At 41.7% G+C, this 25,891-nt stretch overlaps 1 protein-coding gene and 1 long non-coding RNA gene across 3 annotated transcripts in view; one reads left to right on the top strand and one right to left on the bottom strand.

The window, feature by feature from the left end:
- LOC144455831 (uncharacterized) overlaps positions 1 to 13,033 on the bottom strand; it is a 35,853-nt gene extending 22,820 nt beyond the window's left edge. The window contains exons 1-2 of the long non-coding RNA XR_013484627.1: positions 12,947 to 13,033; positions 8,044 to 8,113 (exon numbers count right to left, since the gene is read on the bottom strand). This is a non-coding gene — a long non-coding RNA (uncharacterized LOC144455831). The remainder of the gene's footprint in view (positions 1 to 8,043; positions 8,114 to 12,946) is intronic.
- JAG1 (jagged canonical Notch ligand 1) overlaps positions 10,477 to 25,891 on the top strand; it is a 41,334-nt gene continuing 25,919 nt past the window's right edge. The window contains exons 1-4 of one of the 2 annotated variants that reach the window (XM_020986021.2): positions 10,477 to 10,579; positions 11,809 to 11,990; positions 12,806 to 13,111; positions 23,878 to 23,929. In XM_020986021.2, the coding sequence (XP_020841680.1) occupies positions 11,913 to 11,990; positions 12,806 to 13,111; positions 23,878 to 23,929 (436 nt within the window). In that variant the 5' untranslated portion in view covers positions 10,477 to 10,579; positions 11,809 to 11,912. Of the gene's footprint in view, positions 10,580 to 11,464; positions 11,531 to 11,808; positions 11,991 to 12,805; positions 13,112 to 23,877; positions 23,930 to 25,891 lie in introns of those variants that run through there. The other variant, XM_078149718.1, reaches the window with a different exon arrangement.

Genomic DNA, 25,891 nt, shown 5'->3' on the forward strand with positions numbered 1-25,891 from the left:
GAGGGCACTTAATAAGTGTTTTACCATATGTTGAGATCTCTGTGTGGAACCCAGACTTCTTAACAGAAGAGGAGCCACTCTAGCACTATTTCTCCTAAAGATATTCCATTCTATTAGTCCTACCGCCCTGAATAGCCACTGTACTGATTCCTACCCTCCAGACTCTAAATGAGCGGGCATGGGGGGGGGAGGGAACAAACATATATTAAATGCCTACTATGTGCCAAGCACTGTGCAATTGATTTACAGATATTATCTCATTTAATTCTTATAATAACTCCAGGATATAAGCACTGTTTTGTCTCCATTTTACAGTTGAGGAAATTAAGGCAGACAGGTTAAATGAAAAAAGCTGAATTCATTATTCTAAAAATAGTCTTAAATTACTCACAGTGTTTTTATTTCACTGAAACTATAGTGCCCCTAAAACTATTTCCCCTACCATTGTTGTTGAATTGTTTGCAGTCATGTCCAACTCTTCAGGACCCCTTTTTATCAGAGATCTATAAGAAGATTGTTAACCCAACCCAAAAGAGTTGGGATGGATTAGATGATTCTGGAATAAAAAAAAAGCTAGGTCTATGCTTACACAGGATGGATCTTCACAGAATTTTAGATCCAGTATTTTCATTTATATTTATTACTTCACAGTTCAGGTAGTGGAAGAAAGACTGGGAAGAATTATAATTTGGGTTGGCATGACTGGCTTCCTGAAAGAAGCCTTTCTAGGTCTCTCCACCCCTGCCCCCCACCCCCAGATTATTTTCCATTTACCCTTCTATATCTTGCAGGTGTATGGTTGTTTGCATGCTATCTCCCCAATTAGAATGTGAGCTCCTTGGGGGCAGGGACTATGTTTTTGCCTTTCTTTGTATCACCTATGTTTAGCACATTACCTGAAACATAATACATGCTTAATAAATGCTTATTGACAGCATGAGTGATAAAATGGTGAATTTTGAATCTTTTTTTGTCCCACCATTAAAGTTGTGAGTTAAAGCACTAGGGAACTGGTCATTATTCAAAGCCTTAAGGCCACACTTAAGGGCCTGTTTGTTCGGTAAAATTTAGATTCAGTCAAAAGGCCAAATTTAAGGACCTAGAAGGGCACGTATGGTCTTAAGGCCAAGCTAGAGGTTCAAGAATTCTTGTCTCCTATCCCTACATGCCAAACTTCCCTCCAACTCCCCTCAACCCCCATTATCCTAATGATTGAGACTCATGTCATTGTCACATTTCTGAAAAATCAAGTAGAAAATGTCACTTTCTAATGTGTGGTTTGTTTTTGTTTTTTGTTTCAAACATCTCATGAGTTCACAGACTTGTATTTAAAAGTTGCAAGTATAAGCTTATAGATTGATGAAGAGAAGATTCCCTGAGTTTCTGGACCTTCCGTCCAGAGCAACCCTGTAATTTCAGTAGGCATTAATCCATGTGAACAGTTTGAATCAAGTTTTCAAAGTATAAATTAAGCTCAGGCTCACCTCAACCCCATCTCACCTCCAGTGCAAAGTTGGGGGGTGGGGTGGGAGGGAGTGTGTGCCTCAGTGAGAGAGGGAGAGAGAGAGAGAGAGGATTTTCAACTGGATTAAATGATCTGAATAGCTTACAGGTTTCCAGTGGGGGCTGAGCTGGGGTGGCTGCAGCAGCTGCTCAGAGGAAAGAATAAAGGATTTGCTAGAGCTTTGTGACTCTGTGCGTCTGCTGTGGATTGATCTGAGAGCCTTTTTTTTTATCCTCCTTTTTGGGGAGGAGGGGGAAGGCTTTCTTTTCAGAGTCACATTATCTTTCAACAAAGGCTGACCCAGGACAAGTGGTATCTAGGGAATTGTGCACTTGCTGGGAGAGGTGGGCTGCAGCCTGTTGCAAGGAGTAAGCAGGCAGGATTCAACAGATGGGTCTAGAGCCCAGAAAGGGGTGTGGGTGGGTGAACTCCGGCCTCTCAGGCTTCTCCCACCCCGTCAGCCCCAAATCTTCTCCCAGGTGGTTTGTGCTCATTAGCATGTCAGCATCATTCAGATACCTCTCCTTCAAAGAAGGACCAGGATGTGTATGGTTCGGAGCATGTGGAGTGTGTGGCTTCCACAGGTCAGGAAAGGAGAAAGGGTAGTGAAGATCCCTGACTATGATGACAGGCAAGTTTCAACTGTAGAGAACTGTGAAGAAGGCATTTTAAGTAGGTCTCATTCTTCCAATTGTTTACCACTCTAATTTTATTTTCCCGTTCTCCTTCCATAGAAGAAAGAAATCTAGATCAGGTGACCTGAGAGCCCCATCATCTTTCCTTGCAATTTTACTTAGGTGAGTCTGCCCCATTCCTTAACTGCCTCCACGTATAATGAGGAAATTGTTGTAGAGAAAAGACAATGGATTATCTTACTGTGAAAGTTACAGTTCCTAATATTCAATTCTATTCTTTTCAGCAAGACTACTCTAAGTAAGGATCTTTGATAAAGTGTGGGGGGAATACTAAAACTAAAAACACCCCCTATTTTTCCAAGGATCATACATTCAACAGGGGACACACGTAAACAGATAATGTTCATAAAGACTCTCACACAGTAGGGGCTTAATAATTGCTTGTTGATTGATTGAAGGAAGTGCATCATAGTTTGAGAAGGGAAAGAGTATTATACTCATTCACCTTAGTTCATTCCTGACTCTCAAATAGCATTGTCTCATCCTCAATGATTTATTCCTTCAAAACAAATTCCACCTGTACCCTCTGATACCCTCTCTCTTTTTTCCTGATAAGATGAAAAGTCTATTACATTGTTTATTATATGATTAATTAGATAATGTACATAAAGGACTTTGTCACCCTGGAACACTAGTACTGTCAGTTAATTGTTATTATTGTTACTACTTCAAAAGATCCACAAGTCTACGATAAGAGTACTCCTACTGGCCCAGAAACCCTCAGCACCTCAGTAGCTGGCAACATAGTTGACTTGCTGTGGCCAACATTTCCATCACCTGGTGGGCAGTCTTTGGACGATGAACCTCGTGAAACTTAACTAGGCTTGTGATCCTCAGGTAACAGCCCTTTCCAAATTGATAGGAACTGCCACTACCTGACTCACCTTCGGTTGGAATAGCCTCCAGAATGCAGTCAAATATTGTGATAAGATGCCTGAGTAGGACTTCAGTGGATAATTATAAATATAAGTCATACAAGAACTTTGGGTTCCATCCAAGCACTTCCTATGATATTAACAAGGCTCAGATTTTCACCTGTATATGACAAGAATCCATCAGCTTTCTCTTAACTCATTTGGGTGTTCTTAGAAATTAATTGAAACTTAAAAACAGATGGGATATGTGAAGACATGTAAACATTGGGAGAGTATCAATCCATTAAAAAGCATTCATGAAGCCCCTACTACAGGCTTAATGTGCACATAATAACATATCTGCACCGTGTAGTGAATTTAAAAAAGTGAAACAAGTGCCTTGCCCATAGGAAGCTCATGTTCTAACGAGTCCCTGCAAGTGGCTACTTTTTAAGGGGAAACCCACCTCACAAGTGTGTGGTTAGATAAAGCTAACAGACTAGTATTGCTACCAAGATCTCAATCACTCTTGTAATCACTCAGAGGAAAAACCATGTTATTCAGGCATGACCCACACAATGTGGTACAAACCAAAGCTCTTTATGTCACTAATACATTATCAACACACCTTACCTTACATAAGCTCCATGAAACTCCATTGTATCACCCTTCCTGATCATCTCCCTAACCTTTCACCAGGAATTATGCCACCACCACCCCCAACACATACAGCCTTTTCACATAGTTGCCAGTTTATAGATATCATTGACTCTCGCAGGGGAGGGGCAGGAAAAAGAAAGGGAAGACAAGCACTGTAAAACCCTTTCTCTCAGGAGTTGGGTAAAAGCAAAGATGTTTAGGTCTTTTAGGTCTCAAGACTGAATGTGAATGGCAAAGAAGAAGAGAATTGGAAGGGCCTAAAGGATGTGTGTGTTTGGTGGGGTTGGGGGGACTGCAGGGATATAAAATGGCTGTGGATGACCCAGCACAAGACCTCATGATATCATCCCACCCCCACCGCCGGGGTACCACACACCTGGATGGATGAGTGCAAGGTAGCTCCACACATTCTCCCCTCCCCGACTCTGACATCATTTAAGAAATCCCTTGTTTTCTTAGAAAAGGGAAATTATAAAGAAGAGTTTGAAAATAGAAGGGTCTACAGAGAAAGTTTACATAGTCTCAGGTCTCCATAAAAACCTATTTTAAATTCTTATGACCTTCATTTTTGCTGACCAGGAAGGTAGATCTCATTTATTACATTGTTCTTATAGATCTAACTGTCCCCCTATATCATTGTTTCACCTGATGTACTTTCACAAAACCAATTAACAACTCCATTTGATGTTTTTTTAGGTCCTTCACCATCCTGGTTACCTTTCTTTGGACCTACCCTAGTTTGTCAATACCCTTCTTAAAATATGTTATCAAAAGTAATGAGAATCTCTAAAGGTGGTCAGAGCATTGCCTAGTATAGTAAGACTTGCTTCTAGGAATGTAGCCTAGGTTTTCGCTGTTTCACAAGAACCACTTGTTGCCAAGCCAAGTCTTTCTCATCTTGTACGAGATCAGCTTTCCTTGCTCATATAATCCAGTTAGGGAAAGCGTTCTCTGCAATCACATCTATGTTTTGAGGGATTTGTTTTGGTATCTCTATGCTTCCTAGATTTTCCACGGGCCAATAAATCTCATCTGAAACCACACTAGAGAATTCTTAACATTGCCTCAACTTCATGAAAGTCAAGTTGTCTGAAACATTGATGCTTATAAAAAACCCATGTTTGTGACTAATTTAATGATTTTTTTAAAAAAAGAATAAATTGTACCTGTAGTAACAAAAGATTTGTTGCATTTCACTATTTTAGAGTGGGAGAAAAACACTGGATTTGGAAATCAAGATTTCCCCGGATGAGAATCCTGACCCTCTTCTTACTACTAATATTACTTCTGCTGCTAGCTGCACTTATGTAGTGACTTTAAAGTTTGCAAAGTACTTTACACAAGTTGGGTTAGAAATCCATTTGACCTCATGCAAGTCCCCTAAGTGGGCTGGTGTTGTTTTCTTATCTGTAAAATGAGCAGGATTAGACTAGATGCACTCTAAGGTCCCAATTAGAAATCCCATCCCCCTATTTGTTCAGAGTGAATTAAAACGACAAAAATGCAAATCCCTAATAATTAACTTTCTAACTAAAAAAGTAAACATTAGCACAAGTTATCACATTACTAGGTTTAACCTACTTTGATGTGCTAACAGCCCTTAATGAAGAATGGAAACTGTCAGTTAAATAAATAAATCATCTGATTGAGAACAGATATGTCAACAGAGGCACAATCTGATAATTGGCTGATTATTGTCGACTCTTAACTCCAAAACACAAATACCGTCACCTTCAGTTTTGCTTCTCTGGTGTTGCTTTTGTGTACATTGTGATATTTCCCAATTCCCAAGTTCGACTTACCGGCTTCTTTCCTAAAGTGCCAATTTACTATCCAAAATGAATCTTTCACTTTTATTAGGCTCAGTGCAAAGGAGATGAAGAGATACCATGACACAGTAATTGTGTATTGGTTTCTAAATTCTAACTAGCTCTGGAAGTGTAATTTCCAAAGTCTTTTAGGCGATGAAAAGTCTTGCAAGAGTTCAGTCACACTTAGTAATTATAGAAAATCACTAGCTATGTTTAGATCAGTCGCTGTGTCAAAGGACTCATTTGGTAGAAGATGCATGCAGCTCAAGTATAACCATCAACCAGTCCCTGAATCACACAGGTACTTTTAACATCTCCAAATTGTCATTGGACTCTCGGTGACCGTTGATGAGGGGATGAGGTTCAGTGAGCAGCATAGAACTGAAGCAAAACAAATTTGGAAGGGATTTGGGGAGGAGTATATAGCAATTTTGAGAAATGGTGTGATGATGGAGAGATCAATGGGCTTCTGGAGACTTGGGTTCCATGTTCTGACACTAGCTATGTGACTCTGAGAAAGGAATTTACCCCGAGTCTTAGTTACCTTATCTTATAAATAAGGATAATAATAAGGGTTAATCATTGCACAGTGAAAAGAATGCTAGGACTAGAGTTAAAGGATTTATCACTTACTACTTAGGTGACCTTCAGCTAGTCATTTAGATTCTCAGCCTCAGTTTCTTTATCTGTAAAATAAGGGAACTTAGCTGACTTCTGCAGTTCTTTACAACTCTCAATTTATGACTCCATGACAAAATTGACAGGGTCGTTGTAAGGAAAGGACACTGTAAGCCTTAAACTACTATGCAAGCAAGAATTATCATTGTAAGCCCAAGGTTAGAAGATAGGCTTTTTTTTTCCACCAAGACTATTTTTTGATAAGACAAACAGATTTCATTTTAGTCTGATGAACTGTTGAGAAATTGATACTATTTTTTGGTTTTAATCAAAGACCAAGGGATATCCAAAGTAGAATGATCATTTTATTCCAGAGGCTCCTAATCATGACTCACTGGAGCCTAGTTTTTTGAGACATTTTCTGTGAAAGTTTTGCCTGACAGGATTAAAAAAAATATGAATCAATCACTCCCTCAAAACGTGAAGCTGCCCTAAGCTACCCATAGCTACACTGAAACAGAGAGAGATTCAATCACAAATAACTGAACTCAATACAAAACCAAAATAATTTGTTTTAAATAGGTTAATGTAAAATTATCATCGAAAATTCAGGAAATTCAGAGTTTTGGTTTCCAAGGAAAATTAATCCAGTCCTCTTGTGTGCATGAAAGGGTTTTTTTTTTTAGTACTGAATCTACTAAACTTGTGCTTTAATGCATAAATGTATAAATTTGTGGCCTACTTATGGTTGCCGTGGGAGCTGTTACTTTGAAGGTCTTGATTTTTTATGTTTAATTTCTTGGCCATAGATTTTCCTGCTGAATTTCTTCAGATGAGAAAGAAAAAAAAGGAGACAAGGGGTTGATAGAGCTGCACACTCAAATCCTACTTTTCCCATGATGAGCATTGCCCTGTTACAGCACCTAGAACTGCCTGCCCAAAGATGTCTCCTTGGGAAGGACTGAAGAGCTGACAGATCTCTCAGGCCTTTCTTCTCTGGCTCCATCACTTCTATTTCCATCACTGCTACTGTTTGTTTGAAAGGACATAGCTGATCCATGATCTGCATTTTCCTCAAGCTTTGATGATATCTAAAACAAAATGAGGATGTTTCCTCTGTTATTCTGACTCCATCTTCCTTAATCAATTACCATCCATGTGACCCTGGGGAGAAAAAATCACTTAACTTATGCCTGTTTCCCCATCTGTAAAAAAAGTTATTTGTGTTGCCTCTCAACTTCAAGATGGTGGTCAGGAAAATTATTTGTAGATCTTAAAGGAACTAGATATGAAGAGGTTTCTGAGGTATGTGAACTTAAATGTGTGTGTATATACATATATATATGTGTGTGTGTGTGTGTGTGTGTGTTTGTCTATACATACATACACACGCACATATATACATGTATAACTTTGTTTCAATATAATTGGTTTCTTTTGTGACCAATTGTATTTTGTGCATTTAAAACCTTTATTCTGAGAAGGCAGTCCATAGGCTTCACCACACCAAGAGCGAGTACAGGACACACAAAAGGTCTTAACCTGACCTAGGGGCAATGAGTGATAGAATAGATAGACCAGGGTAGGGAACCTGCAGCCTCAAGGTCCTTCTAGGTCCTCAAGTGCTGCCCTTTGACTGAATCCAAACTTCACAGAACAAATCTCCTTAATAAAAGGATTTGTTCTGTAAAACTAGGACTTGGTCAAAAGGCTGAACCCAAGGACCCAAAAGGACCTTGAGGCCACAGGTTCACCACCCCTGGGATAGACCCTACTCCAACTCCCTCCCCCCAATAGTACTCTCAGGACAGAGGAATAGAAAACCAAAAAGCACCTCTAAGGAGTAAGTTCTTACAAGACAGTGGCTCCCCATTCTTCAGCACTGGAGGAAAAGAACTTACCTCACTGTTCAAGGTAGGAGGGAGGGGACGAAGTTTTTGAGCAGCTGTAAATATTTTTTCTGTTTCTGACCTGTCATAGTAAATAAAACAAACAAACAAACAAAAAATACCAAATGGCTTCATCTGAGAGTACCAGTTTAAATTTCAATTAAGGGGAGAGTGGGACAGAAAGCAAAATTTCCTCCAACCCATCACTGCCCTTTCTATACATTCCAAGGATCCCTTTCCTTCTTGGGCTCTGGGAGCACTGCATGTGAGGGACATGCTGTCATTTGGAAATCTGAGGGCCTTGTAAGGATTTTAAGTTTTACCTTTGACACCCTAGCACCCAACTTGGTTTGTTTCTGTCAGGTAGTTTCAACCCTTCCAGAAGTCAATGTTCTGTCATAGTACTGGTCAGAAGAACTAAACTCAATGACTGAAAACCAGTTTGGGCTTGTAGCAAAACCTGCCAGAGGGAGCCCCTGCCAGCCATGCATGGGCAACTCTCTTCCAGCCAGTGAGATGTTCCCTTGGGTATTCAGCTGAAAGGCCAACTCTGTGGGTACCACCCTGAGGTGTGTAAGGTGACAGGCCCAGGCAGGGCATTCTGACATGCTAGAGGGCATGAAATTTGAATCTGGGGTGTGTGTGGAATCTCAATTGAACATGTGTCTTAATATCGACACAAAGAGATCACTTTAACCCTAGCTGAAACTCAGTCATGATGGGGGAAAAAAAAAAGTCTTGCTCTTTTTCCAAAGGTGGCGCGCGCGCGCACACACACACACACCCCTCCCCCCATGGGGGAAGTGGACGTTCTGTTATTAGTAAGTATCTATTACATCCAAATGTATGAATGAAAAAATCCACAGTGCATTTACCCCAACACTGGAAGGTTTTGGGGAGACAAGGGGAACATGGTTTTTGTTTATGGGAATATTAGTAAGAAAACTGTAAATGAGATTCTGGAATACAAATGGATACATTGCAATTGAGGATAAAAGTAGTTTCTAAACTGCTCATGGTAGCCATTCCTTGTTCCAAGAAACATTGAGAATCAGTTATCACGGCTAAGAAATACCTAACTCTCAAATGCTAACCTGTCTGGAAACAATCTGGGAAAAAACGGGCAGTTACTCAGGTCTGGAAGTCCTCTCCCTCTCCCAGGGGAACTGTTGAAATTTCTCAACATAACTCTCAAATGCCAATTAGGAAGTACTGTTAATTGATTTCAAATTCATCTGGATTTAGCTGTCCTCTTAAAGTTAAGATTCAATTTTCTTTCCAATATCCAACATAATAGAAGTGTGTGTATTGGAGGGGAAGAGGGGATGGGAGAGAATGAATATACTTCAGGATAAAGTGTAAAGCACTTCAAAAGTGCCAAGAAATGCTAGTTATTAATTATTCTCATAGTGGCTAATCTTATTGCTGGATCTCAAGTTATTAAGTTACAAGTTGCTTACATTCTTAACCTGCCTTTTAAACTCCTGGGATCATGGAAGGAGGTCTACAGTTAGCGTGATGGGATACGGACCTGATTTAAGCTTTACATAAAATTTAACTGCATTGACCTCACTGTCATACAACATACTATCATTTTTATGTGTCTGGGGGTTGGAGGTTATTTCCTCATCCCACCAAAAGCTTCATGTACCCAATTCGACAGCATTGAAGCTACACTGAAGCATTGAAGCTACACTGAGAAGGCAAAACAGAATTAGGTTTTAATAGATGTCACTTTTGAATATCCTCCTCCCTTCCAAAATGGCCCATACCCTAAACTTCTTTCCTTTGTAGGAAATGAACCATGACTTGTTCCTGCCAGCGGAGCTCCTCAAAAATAAAAATAAAAACAATTTTATAAAAACCTGGGGGAAGGAAAGGATTATCCCCTTACAGACCTGTCTCCTTACTTCCGCAGAGAAATGAAAACCAGTCACACAACCTTCCCTTAGATGCTGGATGAGGCTTAGAATTGCTATTATTGACCATATTGTAGAGAAATAAGTAAAAAATAAAGACCCTTCCATTCAACCATGCATCACAGCAAAGCTCTAGTGGCCAGCGCGACCGCTAGTTCTGGGTGGGTGGGTCAGACCCTTTCCTTTAGGGCTTCTAGTAACTTGCCATCTGTAGGATATCTGCCACCTCCTGAATAGTTTGGAGGCCGCCTACAGGTGCAATACCCACATTGCTGAAACAAAGCTGCCCGCCTTCCTAGGCAGCGGAGCCTCTCTCCGGGACTGGAAGATCTGGAAGGGAAAGCCCAGGAAGCGACGTCTAATAATAGTCTAACTCACTCGCCCATCTCTGGTCGCCCCCACTATCGCAGCAGAAGGGAGGGGGAGAGGAGGCACTGGGTCTCCTTTTGCTTTGGTCTCCACCTCCCCGCCACACCCCCTTGCGCTTCAGCTGGGCTGTTTGGGAGGGAGGGAGCTAGCGAGCAAGACAGGCTTTGCAAACTCTGATCCCATTGCTGGGGAAGACGGGGCGGAGGAGGAGAGACCGACAGTAGGATCAGGACTCCCACCCCGAAATCGCAGACACTCGGGTAACGTTTTTCAAAATTCCAGGCAAAGGGGGCTGCTCAGGTGGTCTCGGCCGGTCTCCCCAGCCTCTCGGCGGATCGCGGGAAGCGCCGTTGCCGCTGCACGGCTCACTCCGAGAGAGCGCGCGGGGCTAATTGGAGGTCCCTCCTTCTCCTCCTCCCGGAGAGAAGCCGCAATTGACGCATGTAAGGGGAAGGAGGGGGAAAAAAGGAGGAAGCTTTCCAGCTCTGGCCGTGTGAAGCCGGGCTTGATAGGGCTCTTCCCACCAGCCCGGCGTCACCACGGGGGGAAAAACCGAAATGCAAGCCCTGCCAGCGCCGGGGCTCCAGACACACACACACACACATCCGTCTCCTTTCTTCTTCTGCTTTACACACCTGAGGCGCCACGTGCCCCCCCCACCTCGGCTCACTTTACCCGCCCCTATAAGCGCGTTCCAAGCTCTAGCCCACGCGTGGGATCACATGTCACGCCTCCTCCACCACGCGGATACTAAGGGAAGCGTTTGCCAAGGCATCCACATATACGCGTATCTACACACATTCCTAATTAGTCCATTCTCTCCCTACCCCCCAATTCCAGCAGTAACCCCTCCCTATCTTTTCCACCAAATCTCTTCCGTTTGCTCTCCCCGTGTAGGTGTGTCTCGACCCACCCGCACCTCTACAGGCTCTTTTCCTCCCCTCTTGCCCCTACTAAGGCTTCTAGGGCGGCTGCAACCCCCCTTCCTTCCCAGTCTGGGAGAAAGGGAGGAGGGGGAGTGGGCGTGGGCGTGCTCGGGAGGTCTCAAGAGAGACCCGCCCCCTCATGAATATTAATAAGGAGCGCATGCGCCTTCCTCCTGCGGTCGGATAGAGTTAGAAGCCGTCTCCCAGACGGGCTCTCAGGGTTCTTCTCTGTGTGAGCCAGGCTGGAGGGCGAGCGTGGTGCGGGCGCGTGTTATTGTGTTACCTGTGAGGAAGCGGTGGCTTTTTTTTCCCCTTCCTTCCCTCCCTCCCTCCCCCCTTTTCCCTGCAGCTGATCTGAAAGGGAATAAAAGGCTGCGAATAATCATAATAATAAAAGACAGCAGCCTGAGAGAAGGAAGAGGAGGAGGAGGAGGAGGAGGAGGAGGGGGGAGAGAGCAAGAAAAAAAAAAGAAGAAATCAGAATAATAAAAGGAGGCTGGGCTCTTTTGCATTCAGGACCCGGACTATTGAAAAGGCTTTTGAAAAGTGGTGTTGTTTTCCAGCCGTGCATGCTCCAATCGGTGGAGTATATTAGCCGGGACGCGGCGGCCCCAGCAGCAGCGTTCAGTGTCTCCGCGACCGGCAGCAGAGGTTACAGGAAAAGGCGATGCTTTTACCACGGGCACCCGTCCGGACTGAGTACTCTTTAAGTCTGATCATCGCTCTGCTATGTTTGCGAGTAAAGGTACGTTGCACTCCCGCAATCCTACGCTAGAATGTTAGGAGTTTGTACGTATATATATGTGTGTGTGATGGCCTTCTTTTTCCTTGGTGAACCGGCGTTCTTCCCTTCCTTGCTTTTTCCCTTTCCCCCCCCCCCGTTAGTCACTTTCTCAAGAGTGGGTAATAAAACTGTTTGCACCTTGGACTTCTTTGATTGCTGCCCATACCTCTTCGTTTTCGCTTCTCCTCTTTCAGGAATATACACACTTTTTTTTTTTAGTATATGTCTATACGTATACTAACTATACCTAGATATTTACACTATTCTCCCCTTTGGATGTTTTCTTTTACAGACGTGGTTCCCGTGCACTGGGGGCTTAACCTGGTTTTATCTCAGTCGGGTCCGGCGGCACCTCAGCTCTGCCCTCCCTCTTACTCAAGATTTTGTTTCTCAGCTTGTGCTCTGTTTAATGCTTTCTTGGTTTGACGTTTGTCTAGCGCTAACAATCCCTGCCCTTCTAAGTTTTTTTTTTCCCGTCTCCAGGCTGGGGAAAACAATCACTTTAATTTCATTTCTTAGATGTGTGTGTGTGTGTGTTGTTGTTGTTGTTGTTGTTTGTTAGGTTTTTTTAAATTCAATTCCTTAATCCTTAAAAAAAAGTGGGAAACGTATTTTCACAGTTGTCACTATGAATTTCACTGTTACATGTCTTGTAAGTGGGTTGGGATTTCTATCTCCTTCTCCTTCCCCACCCCACTCCACCCCCCCGCATTAAAAAAAAAATAGCCCAAGATAACTTTTTCGCAACTCTTTCTCGGGGTGGGGGGACTTAACAGGTGTCCTCAGCATCCGGACAGTTCGAATTGGAGATCTTATCTATGCAAAACCTGAATGGGGAATTGCAGAATGGGAATTGCTGCCATGGCTCCCGAAATCCAGAGGATAGAAAATGCACCAGAGACGAGTGTGCTACTTACTTTAAAGTTTGCCTGAAGGAGTATCAGTCCCGGGTCACTGCGGGGGGGCCTTGCAGCTTCGGATCTGGATCTACTCCGGTCATCGGAGGGAACACTTTTAATTTGAAATCGAATCGGAATAGTGAAAGATACCGGATCGTTCTCCCTTTCAGTTTCGCCTGGCCGGTGAGTCCCAAGTTCTTTCTTGCTGTTTGCGTTTCCCTAGCGAGCAGCATTTAAACGTCTCTGTCCCTGAGCGTGTGTTCTCTTTAAACTCTCCGTGGGGAAGTGGGGGTGGTGAAATCTTTGCCGAACGACTCGCGGAAATCCCCACGGGAGTTATTGAACGCTCCAAATCCCTGCAGAACAAGGCGGCGAGCTGAGGGGGCTGCTGGCTAGGGGTTTGGGAGGGAGATTTATAACCGTGCAACTGTCTTGCTTGCTTCCTGAGCGTGCAGAGTTGAAAAAACGTAGCTGGTTTGCACTGTGATCTTTGAGCAAGATGAAAAATCTGCATCAGTTGTGCAGAAGGAATCATTTTAAAGTGTTGTGCACTTAAGAGCCTGCTGGAATTAAGTCTCGGTCCCGCGCTATTACTCCTTTCTCCTCTCCCTTGCCCCCGCCGCAGAGGAAATAAGAGGTCAAGAGTTCATTATAAATGTGTGTGTGTGTGTGTGTGTGTGTGTGTATGTGTATGTGTATGTTTTAACCATTTAAATCTAGTGTACCAGAGAAGGGAAAATGCAGTTATCGCATGTGAACGCGATCCAAATTGGCACTCTCCCCTTTTCCGTGAGCGGGTGGGGTGTGTCTTTACTGGAGGAGAAGGGAGGAGAGAGGTAGCCTGTTTCCCGCTTCTTAAGAGGGAGACTTCTCAGCAAGGACGAGGTTGTCAACTCTCTGCTTGGGGCTCGGGGATCGTCGTCATCCCTTCTAAGCTACTTTGCAGCTGCCTCGTCGTGCTTTTTATCGTATCTAGGGCAGGGGAGACCCCTGGACTTTTTGTTTGCTTTGGGAAGGGGGCAGTGTGGGTGTGCATTTTTCCCACCCTCGTCCCGTGCTCCCTTTTCCCCTCTCTCCGCGGTGTGGCTTCGTTTTCAGCGGTTATCTGGCTCCTTGGAACAGCTGTGTTTTGCAAACTTCCCTGTTAAGTGCAGACCGCAGAGAGGAGAAGGTGGAGCCTGGAACCATGTGCTCTGGGAGGCACTGCAAGGAACCGCCAAGAGAGCCTCCACCTTCTTCCATCTTCTGGAGACTAGGCTCCCAGGGAAGTGACCTGGCCTAGGAAGGGTCTGCATCCCTAACCAATATTTTTCTTTTAATGGTGGGCAGGAGGGGCTTGCATCTACTCTTTTTAAAAATAAAGGCCTCCCCGAGTTACTTGCTTATTGCCCCACTTCTATGGGGGGGGAGGGTGCCCTTATATTGTCTGCCACCTAATGCAGATGTGCGCAGTAAAATGACATTCCTTTGCAACTGCCTCCCTTCTCCTAAAAGGATGTAATCAAAGTGGTCTCTCCTACCAAAGGAAAACTTGGACAAAATTATTGTGATACATTCATTATCAGGTACACGTCGAAATATCCAGAAACTGAAATGAGGTGGGGAGCTTTGGATTTTAAAGTGGGGGGGGGAGCGGTTGTTTTTCAAGGGCTGAGACAGACCAGGCACCAATGGGAGGGCTGCAAAGATTTGGGTCGGCCCCACTGGATGGTGGGTGGATTCAGTTACTGGGAAGAATGCATTCAGCCATGTGCTTTAGAATTGTGCCCTCTGCTGCCGCCTACCTGTGGTCCTTGAGAGTCCCAAGCTGTGATTTCCCCAGTCTTCCGAGCACTGAAGAGGGTGGTGTACTTCCGCCTCTGGAAAGTGGTTGGGAAGAAATAAAGTCCACATTTTCAGGAGATAGCATTACAAAGTGTAGCTAACAAAAGTGTTCTCTGTTGGGACCATAATCAGACTCCATCATTTATGTGTGTGCCTGAATGAAATAAAACTGTTATCAAGTATACCATCAAATGGATAAGGAGTTTTATAAAAAATCTGTGGTATTTGAAGTTCTGCCAAAGTCTTCAGTGCTGCTACTGCTATGGGATTTGACATTTCTGAAGAGCAGGTTCGTCTAGATGTCTGTTTTTCCCCCTTTTGAAAAAGAAAAATCTCTGAACAGAACTTCAACTGAAAACTAATTTTCTACTGCTCAGGAGTTCAGAGTGGCTTGAACAGAACAGTGTTTCCTGCTAAGAGAACTTTCTTTAAAAGTAGAAGGGACTGTGTTCAAAGCCTACTTCTGACATATAGCAGGGCATGTGACCTTGGACAAGTCACAGTCCTCTAACTTCATCTGGCTTGGATTAGATGGCCTCAGAGACTTCTTCCTCATCCTGATCCCATGACTTTGAATAGGGCTACGTGGGGGTGGGGGATGAAACAGATGGGCTTTGGGGACAAATATAGGGAATTTGGTGACAGAACATTTCTATTTATGTTCCCTATTTAACAAAATTATAAGCTAAGACTAAAGTAAAGCTAAAAAAAAAGTATAGCTATGAGGTTTGTTTGAGAAGGTGGTAATGCCTTCATGGTTGGTATGGAGAGCCTAACTTCATTGTATAGCCTGTCTATCAAAGTTTGGGAATAGTAAACTAGAGGAGATAACTCTAGTTCTTCTTGATAGAAGTGGGAGGACTAGAAATGAAGCATGCTGGGGTAGGGAAGTGATTCATTTTTATTCCAGGAGCTCCAGACATTCAACCTGTACCTTCCTGTTTCTCACTTGCCTTCCCCCTCCACCCCATCCCACCCCCAGAAAGTTGTTCTCTAACACATTCCTAAAATTATTCAGGAAGTGTAGGTAAGTTTAATGCCTGTTGCCTTGATTGATGTTTGAAATGGGAAACTTGAAGTTTATTTTTCTTAAAGCATAATTTGAAAGTGTAAAGTTTGGTAGTTTCCCTTGAATCTCCAAGTGTGGTTAGCAAAGTATTCATACTAGTATTGAAACAAAAGGTGCTTCATCATTCTCCTAATCTATGATTCAGTAATCATAAAATAGGCTTTAGATTTGAAGGATGGCCTTCATTTCTTGAAAGTACTGGGCTAGGTTGACCTGCTCAGGGTATGAAATGGACTTTGAATTTCTTGTAAGAAGTTTGATTTAGTTGCCACTATAGTGCTGTAAGTTCTGTAAGTGAAGGAATTTCATTTTGATAATGACCTTGATCAAACAAAGGTTTTCTAGTGGTGGAAAGAAAGAAGTGGAAGTGATTTAGCAAGATATGAAATACAAAACACATTCTAGTGTTAATATATTAAATACACTAAAAGTTTTTTGTTACATCCATTTGGCTTAGACTACTTTGACCCTGTTTTCATAGTTTTATCTATTTTTTAAGTTATTAGCTTTATGCTTTCAGATTTATGCAAACTTTTTTTTTTTGAGGAACAGCGAGGTTTATAATTTTGGAAAAGGGAGATCACATCTCACCCTAATGCCCTTTATTCAATTAAACAAGAAGATGGGGAATCATTTTGTAACCAGTAAATCTTATTAAACTGTGCCCCCAAAGTGATGTTGATCCCCAGTTAATGGTTGCTTATCAAAAATGTGTTGGGAAAGCAGTATAAGGCATTGGAGCAGATGGCTAAATTTGGAATTAGAAGACCAATTCCATTTCAAATCCTAGCAGTGCCATTTACAACCATCCTAACGGTAAAACCGAGCGGGTGAGTTGAATTAGATGATCTTTCAGGTAATTTGTGGTGCTAAACTTGTGATCTTATAATTGCCTCTACCAGTCCTAAAAACATTTTAGATCTGCAGAAACTTAACACATTAAATTGTATTGATGAAGACATCCATCTAATTAGGGTTGGACTTGCCTGGCCCTAGGAAGAGATAAACACAAGAACTTTGGAATTGTTTTTATTTAAGTTTTATAGTTTTCTTGCCTGACTGGACACCTTATTAGACACTGATAACATTGACCCAGCATTTAAACAATTGCAAAGATCAACTGTGAATTGTTAAAGGATAAATTATTTGAAATATGAGCTATCTGTACCAATGAGGCTGCCAACTTTGACCTGCTCTATGCTTATTTAGTGAATGAATGACCCAACTATTACACTCTGGAGACCTTTATGTAGAAACACAGATTGCCAAAATTTTAATCTTAAAGTAATTTTACCCCCTTTCCACACCTTGATCTATTCCCCAGATGTTCTGTCTTTAACTTGTGTGCACATAAACTTGACACTTCTGAACCAATCCTTTTGGATTTAAACTAGCATCTCCTAGAAACAGGTCAAGTGTTTCCTGGGGATGTATTCAAACAAATCCAATGCATACAAACATGGGGCATGTGCATGCTCCGGGCAAGATGCTTTACATGCATAGAGATGTTAAACATGCTTTGGCCAAACAAGCTACCTTTTAAAAACGCAAGTGTGAACAAGTAGGTGTTTTTTGCATTGGAAACAGCCATAGGCATAAGGGAAATAATGCAAAAGAAAGTTACTGGTGCTCTTCCTCGGGTGACTGAGCTAAGGTGTCTGGAGAAGGACTTGTCAAGTCCATTCATTTTTAAGGCAGTTAAGTTTACTATGTTTCTCTTCTTGCTAGCTCAGGTGCCAGGTTTCTCTGTTCTCTTTTCCTTCCTGTTGCTCTGTTTCCTAGCAACTTATTCAAACCTCTAATCAATTAAATGCATTTACAACCCACCACCACACACCCATTTTTCACCAGGGAATTAAAACAAAATCTACAAAATGAAGTGTGCAAAGAATATCTATATAAAAGACTGACCTGTGATTGCTACTTAAATGCACAAACTACCAAAATATCAGATTAGCTGGGAGCACTTAAATGTATCCAGTGCTGGAAAGCTTTATAGCCAATGGTAATGTCTTCAAGACCTTCCCCAACTGAAGGGCAAAGGGAAAGAGTTTAGCATGGGAAAAAAAGTTATCAAAAAAGTAGCCAAGGCAACAAGAGCCTGTCTCTCCCCCCCCCTTTTCTGATTCTAAAGCAGGAATGCAAACAGAGGGCTGAGAATGCATGTGCAGTGATAGTGCTGGACGTTTATTGGACAATCGTGGTATGTCCAGAATTTGATTATGTCTAAGCTTTAAAGATTAGTCTCCACTTAGGAGAAAGTATAACTGATCTAATGATCCACTTAATCCCCTGGATGTGCATAAAATCAATTTGGTAAGACTTAGTTTTGTGAATTGCCTTGTTAAGACCTCTTACAACCTTATTTGACTTTTCCAGGTTATCTGCTTCAAAATGACATTACTTGGAAATATGGGTCGAAGCTTAAATACGGCCCACATATAGGACTAATGTCGGTTCTCTGGCATTGCACAGAATACCAATAGAATGCATCTGAAAGAACAGTTATGTGATTGTTGCCCTTACACAAATTCCTCTCTGGAGGTAGGAGACAATTATAGGAAAGTTAGGATTCAGAAATAACCTACCTTGGCCTTTAGTTAGGACCAGAGAAGCTTTGCTGTTGGTTTCCAATTAGAAGCCCTGTGGTGCTTGTTTTTACAATGTAAATTACATTCATTACTGGTATGGTGAATATACAAGAAATTCAGAAATGTGGCTAGAAGTGGTTAGTAAATAGTCAAACATTCCGAGTCCTCTACCAGCTCAACCCAGTTTTTATGCACTTTTGGTAAATAAGTAGAAGGGCTTCTTGTCCAGGCTTGCTCTATGTGAACCTGAGTGTTGTGCTTGGCTGGCTTCTAGGTATTCTATCTATTAACCTTGCCACCCTTTTGTCACTGGTGCATTTAATTATCAGTGGGATGCTTTTTAAACAGGTAGGGGTAATGATAGAAACAAGAACAGGAATTTTTTTTTAAAGAGCCTATAGGATTGGATGACTTTGGGAGTCTGCTGTGTTGGGATTTCATGAGAAAATAACTTTGTAACCAGATAAAAGCTGAAATCACTTTTTAACTACAAAACTCTTTTTAAAATTTGAGATGCATGCTATAGGTTAAAATAAGAAAAAAAAATGAATTTGAAATCTTTGAGGCATTGTTGGGTTAATACAGGCTAGGCCACCCAGACAGAAGCAGCGCTGGCTAATAGTGACCAAGAACAATAGCATGACCGTATTGACTGCAGGGAGGATTACAGAACATAATGGGGCCCATCCAAAAATAATGCTAATACGGGACAAGCAACAGGAAGCAGCAGGAGACTCAGCAGAGCCCAGCTCCCAGACAGACCGCGGACTGACTTCACACAATGCCAGCTTCAGCCCATTAGGTATTCACAGGATGCTCATTATTCCAACAGGCTTGCCAGATCAGAGTTGGGCCTCGTTTTATTGGCTACGGCAAGCCCATAGTTTGGATATCAGTACGTTTCACGTCCATCATTTTGGCAAGGGGGCGGCAGCTGTGTTGAAGTTCTTAACTACAGCTTTTGTTTTGTCTGTAGCTGGCTAGAGGAAACGACTCCTAACAGCACTTAATAGAATTGCTTTTTTTTTTTTTTATTCCCCCTCTCCCCCCAGGGTCAATGAAGTGCTTACCCATACCAGTGCCAGGAAACTGTAACTTTGTGACGTCTAAACGTACCGGTCTGTAGTCCCATGTCCGCCATCAGGGACCAAAGACAAGAACATGCCTGGGTTGTACCACAGAGGAGTGACTTGGCTGGTCCAATGATTGTAGATGGTGACTAGGCAAGCTTGGCTCTGATGAGCAGTCACTTAGTTAGTGGTACTTCTCAGTCTCAGTTTCGGAGGCCTGGAAGATCTGGGTTTAGCTCTTTTCTCTAAGACTGTACTAAGTCCTCTGGATCTAAGCCTTCATGTTAATTTGTTACCAGTTTCTTGTGGATTTGGAGAAGGAGGGAGAATTCCCTCCAACAAAACTATCTCCCCTCAAGCTACTGCTACTTAAATGTTCCTGTGACATTAGTGTTATAATAGGGATCCAGAAAAAACTTACTTCACTAACTTTAGAGGTGACAACCATTCACTTTGCAAACCTATTCAGAAATTGTAAACTACCCTAGCTAGCTTTGCCTCTAGGCAGTTGTTTCTGGATAATGGTGAGGACCCCAGTCTGTAACTCTTGGGTTGAATTTAGAGGTAGGGTAGAGGGAAATCCTTGTAAGATAGAACCACAGTTGAATGTTTGAACCTCAGCACCAGCCCAATCTGGCTCCGAGGGAATGGGGACTTCTAAGAGGTGAAGGTTTCAGTTGATGTTTAGAAGAGTTCTCTCCCTGATGAGTGTCAATAGATGTTGTGTTTTAGGAGGTGGAGAGCTTCTAAAATTCCTGAGTTTTATGAGAATGGCCCCTCAAATAGTTGGACTTCACATTCTACTGCAAGTAATGCTCCTTTATTTTCATAGCTTTAATGTGAGGTATTTAAGAGTAGGGTGGGTTCTTCTTCCCCCCGGGGTATTCATTAAACTACTAAGGTTTGAACATTTACATACTACTTGTTGGATGTTTCTTTTAAAATCTGCTTTGGTCTCCTAGAATCTGTTTTCTGGTCAAGATCAGATTTACAGTGGCTAATTGGGTGTGACTTTATCATAGTTCACTGCAGATTTGTGGCCCAGTACCTTGCTTTGATGGAATAAGGTAGTTGATCTGGAATTTTTGTGTCCCAGTGTATATTTGGGAATGGGCAGAGGTCAGGGGTGGGCATGGGAAAAATCAAACTTCCTTAGCCTTAGTAATCATTCCTAAGATATCTTAGTTGTTGATCTATGGGGGGGAGGGGGGAAGAAGATGAATGAAGAGAGAGGGTGAGAAGCCCCTCCTGTATCCCATGAAATGCATAGATTACTCAAAGCTTATGGACTTTGGGAGAGAAACATACCTTTCCTACAGAAACCTTCTGTGATAATAGTAACCTGAGATAATAATTTTGTTTTGTCTCAGTGTGTGTGTATGTAATCAGTTCAACAAGTATTTAATGCCTACTGTGTTCCAGGAACTGTGTTAGAGATGGGGAGACAAAAATGAAAACCCTTGGTTTTCCTTCACTGGGGAGTGGTAGGGAAATGTTTTCATTGATAAGTAATGATAAAACATATTCAAGTGATTTGAAGAGAGGAGAGCACCCGACAACTGGTGAGAGAGGGGGAAGGGCGGATCAGGAAAATCCTAGGATAAGAGGTGACACATGAGCTGAGCCTTAAAGGGAACTGGGGATTCTTGGCATCTTCCCAGCCTGGGGGGATGAGGGGGGTGCAGCCTGTGCAAAACATAGACGTGGGTGATGGAATATTGTGTATGAGAAGCAAGAAATAGACCATTTTGGCTGGAGTTTAGCATTAGTTAGAGAAGTGAGTGATGTGAAATCAGTCTAGAAAGATAAGTTGGAGACAGATTGTGAAGGACTTTAAAATACCGAACAAAAGTTTGTGTTTTATTCTAGGAAACTTCTTGAGTAAGAGAATGGTATGGTTAGCCCAATGCTTTTGGAATAGCAATTTGGCAGTAATGTAAAAGATCAGAGAGGTAAAGACCAAAGGTAGGGAGGCCAGTGAGGAGGCTATTGCTATAGTCCAGGTGACAGACATTTGAGGGTTGGAATTGAACTAAGGTAAATGGGGGAAGGAGGTTGGAAAAACAAAAACCCTAGTTACCCCTTCTTTCAAATTCTGGGGTTCCTTGGGTCCCAAATTTAACTGAAGCCATTAAATGGCAGTGATATGAGTAAGATAAAAATGTATTTTCTGTAGCGAAAATGGAGAAAAATATTTTCACACACAAAAGCGAAAGTTAGCCACTTGTTTGAAAAATTCTTTTGTCAGGTATGGGAGGATGTTACTGCCACAGGTTTTTGCCATCCCATTCCCTTAGGGTGGGGAGGTGTTGGTAAACAGCTCTTAAGAACTAAGTCCTGTAGCTGGGAAAGCTAGGTAGACTATGAACTTGATATTCCAAGTGCTTATTATGCAAGACCTAAAGGAAAACAACTTTGAATATTAATAGCTGCAGAGTGAGCCTACCATGTTAACCAATTCCGGTCTATCTTTTTGGCTTAAAACACACACACACACACACACACACACACACACACACACACACACACACACACACACAAGAATCTTACTTTTATTGGGCAAATCTGTCAAAATTTTTAGTATCATTGCCTTTAATCAAAAGATTAGTTACATCCGTATTGTTGATGGGAAGGTGAAGGGCATAGGTAGCCACATTGCCAGTAAATGGAGGGCTTAATTATCACACTAGAAGATGTCATTTAGTGCCTTAATTTTATTTTTCAGACTTAGATCTTTCCTTCAGTTGACTGTTGAAATCGCAAATTGTTACTGCTCTGAGAAAGAGTCCTGTGATCTTGTAGGAAATCCTGAGAAATTTTAAGAGGCTTTAAATAAGGTGTAACTTTCACTAATAAAATATTAACAACAACAACAAATAAGTCTTGACTGATAGCCACGATATAAGAGGTGAGGCCATGCCTCGGCATGCCTAGCTTTGCTTACTTTTCTAAGCATTTTCCCACAGTTATCAGAGAAGGAAATGGAATCCCAGTCATCTTTGAATATGAAACATATTTAGGCCATATTCCAAGGCAATGCCTATCACTAAATAGATTTCCATTCAAAAGACTACATGCTGTGTCATGTCGTGAGAAATAAGGCTTGCTTTAAATCTTAAAGTGAGCTTTCTGCCTCTACCTTCCAGGTGTTTACTTTTCCTACTTAAATCATTGTTTGTTTCTAGTAAAATAATATTTCATTGATGTATTCCACTATCACAAATGGTTGATATCTAACTGGGGCAAAGAAAGTATGTGTTACATAAATAAACTAGTACCTATGATTCAGAGAATTTGAAATTCTCTCCTGTCCCTCCAAATACACACACTTCCCTAGTACCAAAATAGAAGAAAGTTTATTTAAGCCTGGAGTTTTGTGACTCTGACCTTACAGTGGAGTCACAAGTAAAGATTTAACCAGATTGAAGTAAAGGTGGGAATTTGCTAATGGATTGGGGTTTAGGGACCTCTCTCTCTGCTTCTTTCTTTTTGTCCTTTCTTCCTTTCCTTTCTTCAGTTTTAGAACTAGAGATAAAAGGTGCCTTCCATATAATAGCTGGCACATTTCCAGTTTCCAAGGAGTCTGTCTAGTTGGTGGATGCTCATGATTATTACTAAAATGTTAGATTCCATTGACAGATAGTTTCATCTATTAATGTGACCCATAGGTTTACAGTTTTCTTTTTTTCCCCCCATATTCACCTCTCCCCTGCACCCCCCCATTGCAGGCTTTGTTTCACAAAGTCTCTCTTTTCCACCAACCCCTCCCCTCTTAGTTCCAAGATTCATCAGTCCTTTCCTTTAGTTACCTGATACTTGTGGGAGCAGTGATGGTCTAGCACAGACACAGCTTTCAAAGGGGTGCTGAAAAGGAAAAAAGGTCTCTAGAGATTGCCCAGCCAGGGTTCAGTGTGTAATCTTAGCAATGCCCCTTACTTTTCACTGTGTGGGGATTTTTTTTTCTTTCTGGGCAAATACCTGGTTAGCTTAGAATAAATTCATTGTCTGCTTTTATGTGCTATTGTTAGAGCCCAGCACATTTGAGAAAACTATATACCAAGTGTCAGTCTATAGCAAGGTGGCATTTCCTGATTAAGCCCATGAGATGCATTAGTGATGACAATAATGAGCTCAGGAAGGTGAAAGGTCCTGTTTATCATTCTGGATAAGGTAGCTTAAGGGGTTAGGAGAGTTTGTCTTTGGTAAAAATCTATTGCTTAGTTTAAATTTAAAACAGGCACAATCTAAACTGATTATAAATGCCATTTTCAGGTAGGGTCTCTGTGTATAATTGGCATTTGTGGGAAAGGGGCAGTCAAGAATGTTAATGAAATTTAGTCAAACATTCCCCACCATTGGAGTCTACATTTATTATTTATTTTGTCTGTTTTACAGAGATCCTACACCCTCCTTGTGGAAGCTTGGGATTACAGCAATGACACCAATAGTAAGTATTACATGACTAGACTTCAGCTTTAAAAAGCTCTCCCTAAGCTCACCTACAAAAACCTGCTCGTTTCACTGAATCAGTCATTTAAGACCATATGTGCCATTCACAATCTTCCCTTGACCTCAGATGGAATCTTTCTCTTTCTGGCTGATCTCCTCACTCCCTCTACCTGTTTCTCCTGTCCTGAGCTTGGATGACATTGTAGCAAGGGTAGTCCTTCCAGGTCGAAAGACTTCCTGTAACTCTTAAGTCCATATTTGAATTACTGTGTCTTTTAGGAAGGAATCTTAAGAAGTTTTACACTTTGAAATTCTTGACTTTTTTAAAAAATAATCAAAGTAGTGAAGAATGGGTCGAGTGTCACTTTTTACGGGGATTTTTATTTGGGCCTTTGAAGAATTATGACAAACCTACTTGTCCTGCCCTGAACTACTTAAAGGATGTTACACTGTCTTTTATCAACATGGCCTTGAATGATGACTTCTCATCTGTTCTTAGAAGGATAATCTTCAAAAAGAACTAGTTTATAAATAAAGTAGATTTGGGAGATGAGTGTTTCCAGAGTTATCTTAGTGTGCAGCAAGATCCCTTATTAAAGTGACCCTACGTGGCAAAAACATCTCTTTGAAGCAGAATTTCCACAGTCTTGCCATTCCTTTATTTTTTGAGAGAGTTTTTCTGATTATTTCTCTTCAGGAATCCTTGATCAGTACAAGAGTGCTTGTCAGAGCAGGTGGAGTGAGTTTTTCTATCTTGGGCCAAAAGGGGTAGGACCTTTCAATTACAGCATCCCCTTTCTAACTGATTAAATATTGCTTGCTTTCTTGGACCACTTCTTACACAGAGTTAAGTGAGCTCTGTTTTGCTAGTGAAAATCTCTGAGCTAAGTAAAACTTTAAGAAAAAGGCATATCTTATGTAGTCAGAATAAGTCTCTTGGTACATTATTGTATTTCCTGCCAAGTCTCTAACATCTCTGAGCTCTAGTGGGGATAATAATTTTTGCATAACCTATCTCTCAAATAAGACATTGTATTCTTTTTTTTTTCCATGGCTAGGCGATGGGGTTAAGTGACTTGCCCAGGGTCACACAGCTGCTAAGTGTCAAGTGTCTGAAGGGGGATTGAACTCAGGTCCTCCTGACTCCAGGGCTGGTGCTCTATCCACTGCACCACCTAGTTGCCTCCAAGACATTATATTCTAATTGCCTTGAAAACCTGTTGGGAATTGGTTGTGTTTTCTTATTCCTGTGAATCTTCAAGTATCTGTTTCTTTGTTTGAAAATCTTTTGGTCCTCTATATTACCACTAGCACTGCCTTCAGTCTTTCCCCTTTGCCTTACTCCCTTCTCTTCTGAGTAAAATCTGGCAGTAATCAGGAACTTCTGCTTTGCTCTCTCTGCCTAGATTCTGGAATGATATGGGACCTTGTTTTGGAGAACTCTATGTTAACCACTGATGGAATAATAACATGTAGCTGGCTAAAGTTTTCACAGTATAGTTATTGCTTATCTTGCCTGGATGACTTCAGAGTCAATCATTTATGCAGGGTGACAAGCTTCTGCTTTTGTCAAACAGTACAAATATAGTATTAGAGATTATATCCTTTTCTCTCTCTACACACACACACACACACACACACACACACACACACACACACACACACACACACACACACACTTCCAGGGAGAAAATTGCCTTGTGTAGTTATGGCATTTTTTGTTTTTACTAGCCTGTACTGATACGACTTATGTATACCTGTTAGTTCAGCTCACTTTCTCCTCCCTACCATTGGAACCAGGTTTAACAATGTTACACTGATCTATTTTATAAAAGTTTCCCTTCTTACCCCACCATGCTTTTTTTCTTTTAACTGGATCTGTGATTTCATTAATATAGGAAATTCTTCAAGAGTAAACTCTCTTTGCTGAAATGGATTGGTACCTGCTTTTCAGTTGATA

This window comes from Phascolarctos cinereus, unplaced genomic scaffold (assembly GCF_003287225.1).
Source record: "Phascolarctos cinereus isolate Bilbo 61053 unplaced genomic scaffold, phaCin_HiC Scaffold_2;HRSCAF=192, whole genome shotgun sequence".
Classification (NCBI taxonomy): domain Eukaryota; kingdom Metazoa; phylum Chordata; class Mammalia; order Diprotodontia; family Phascolarctidae; genus Phascolarctos; species Phascolarctos cinereus.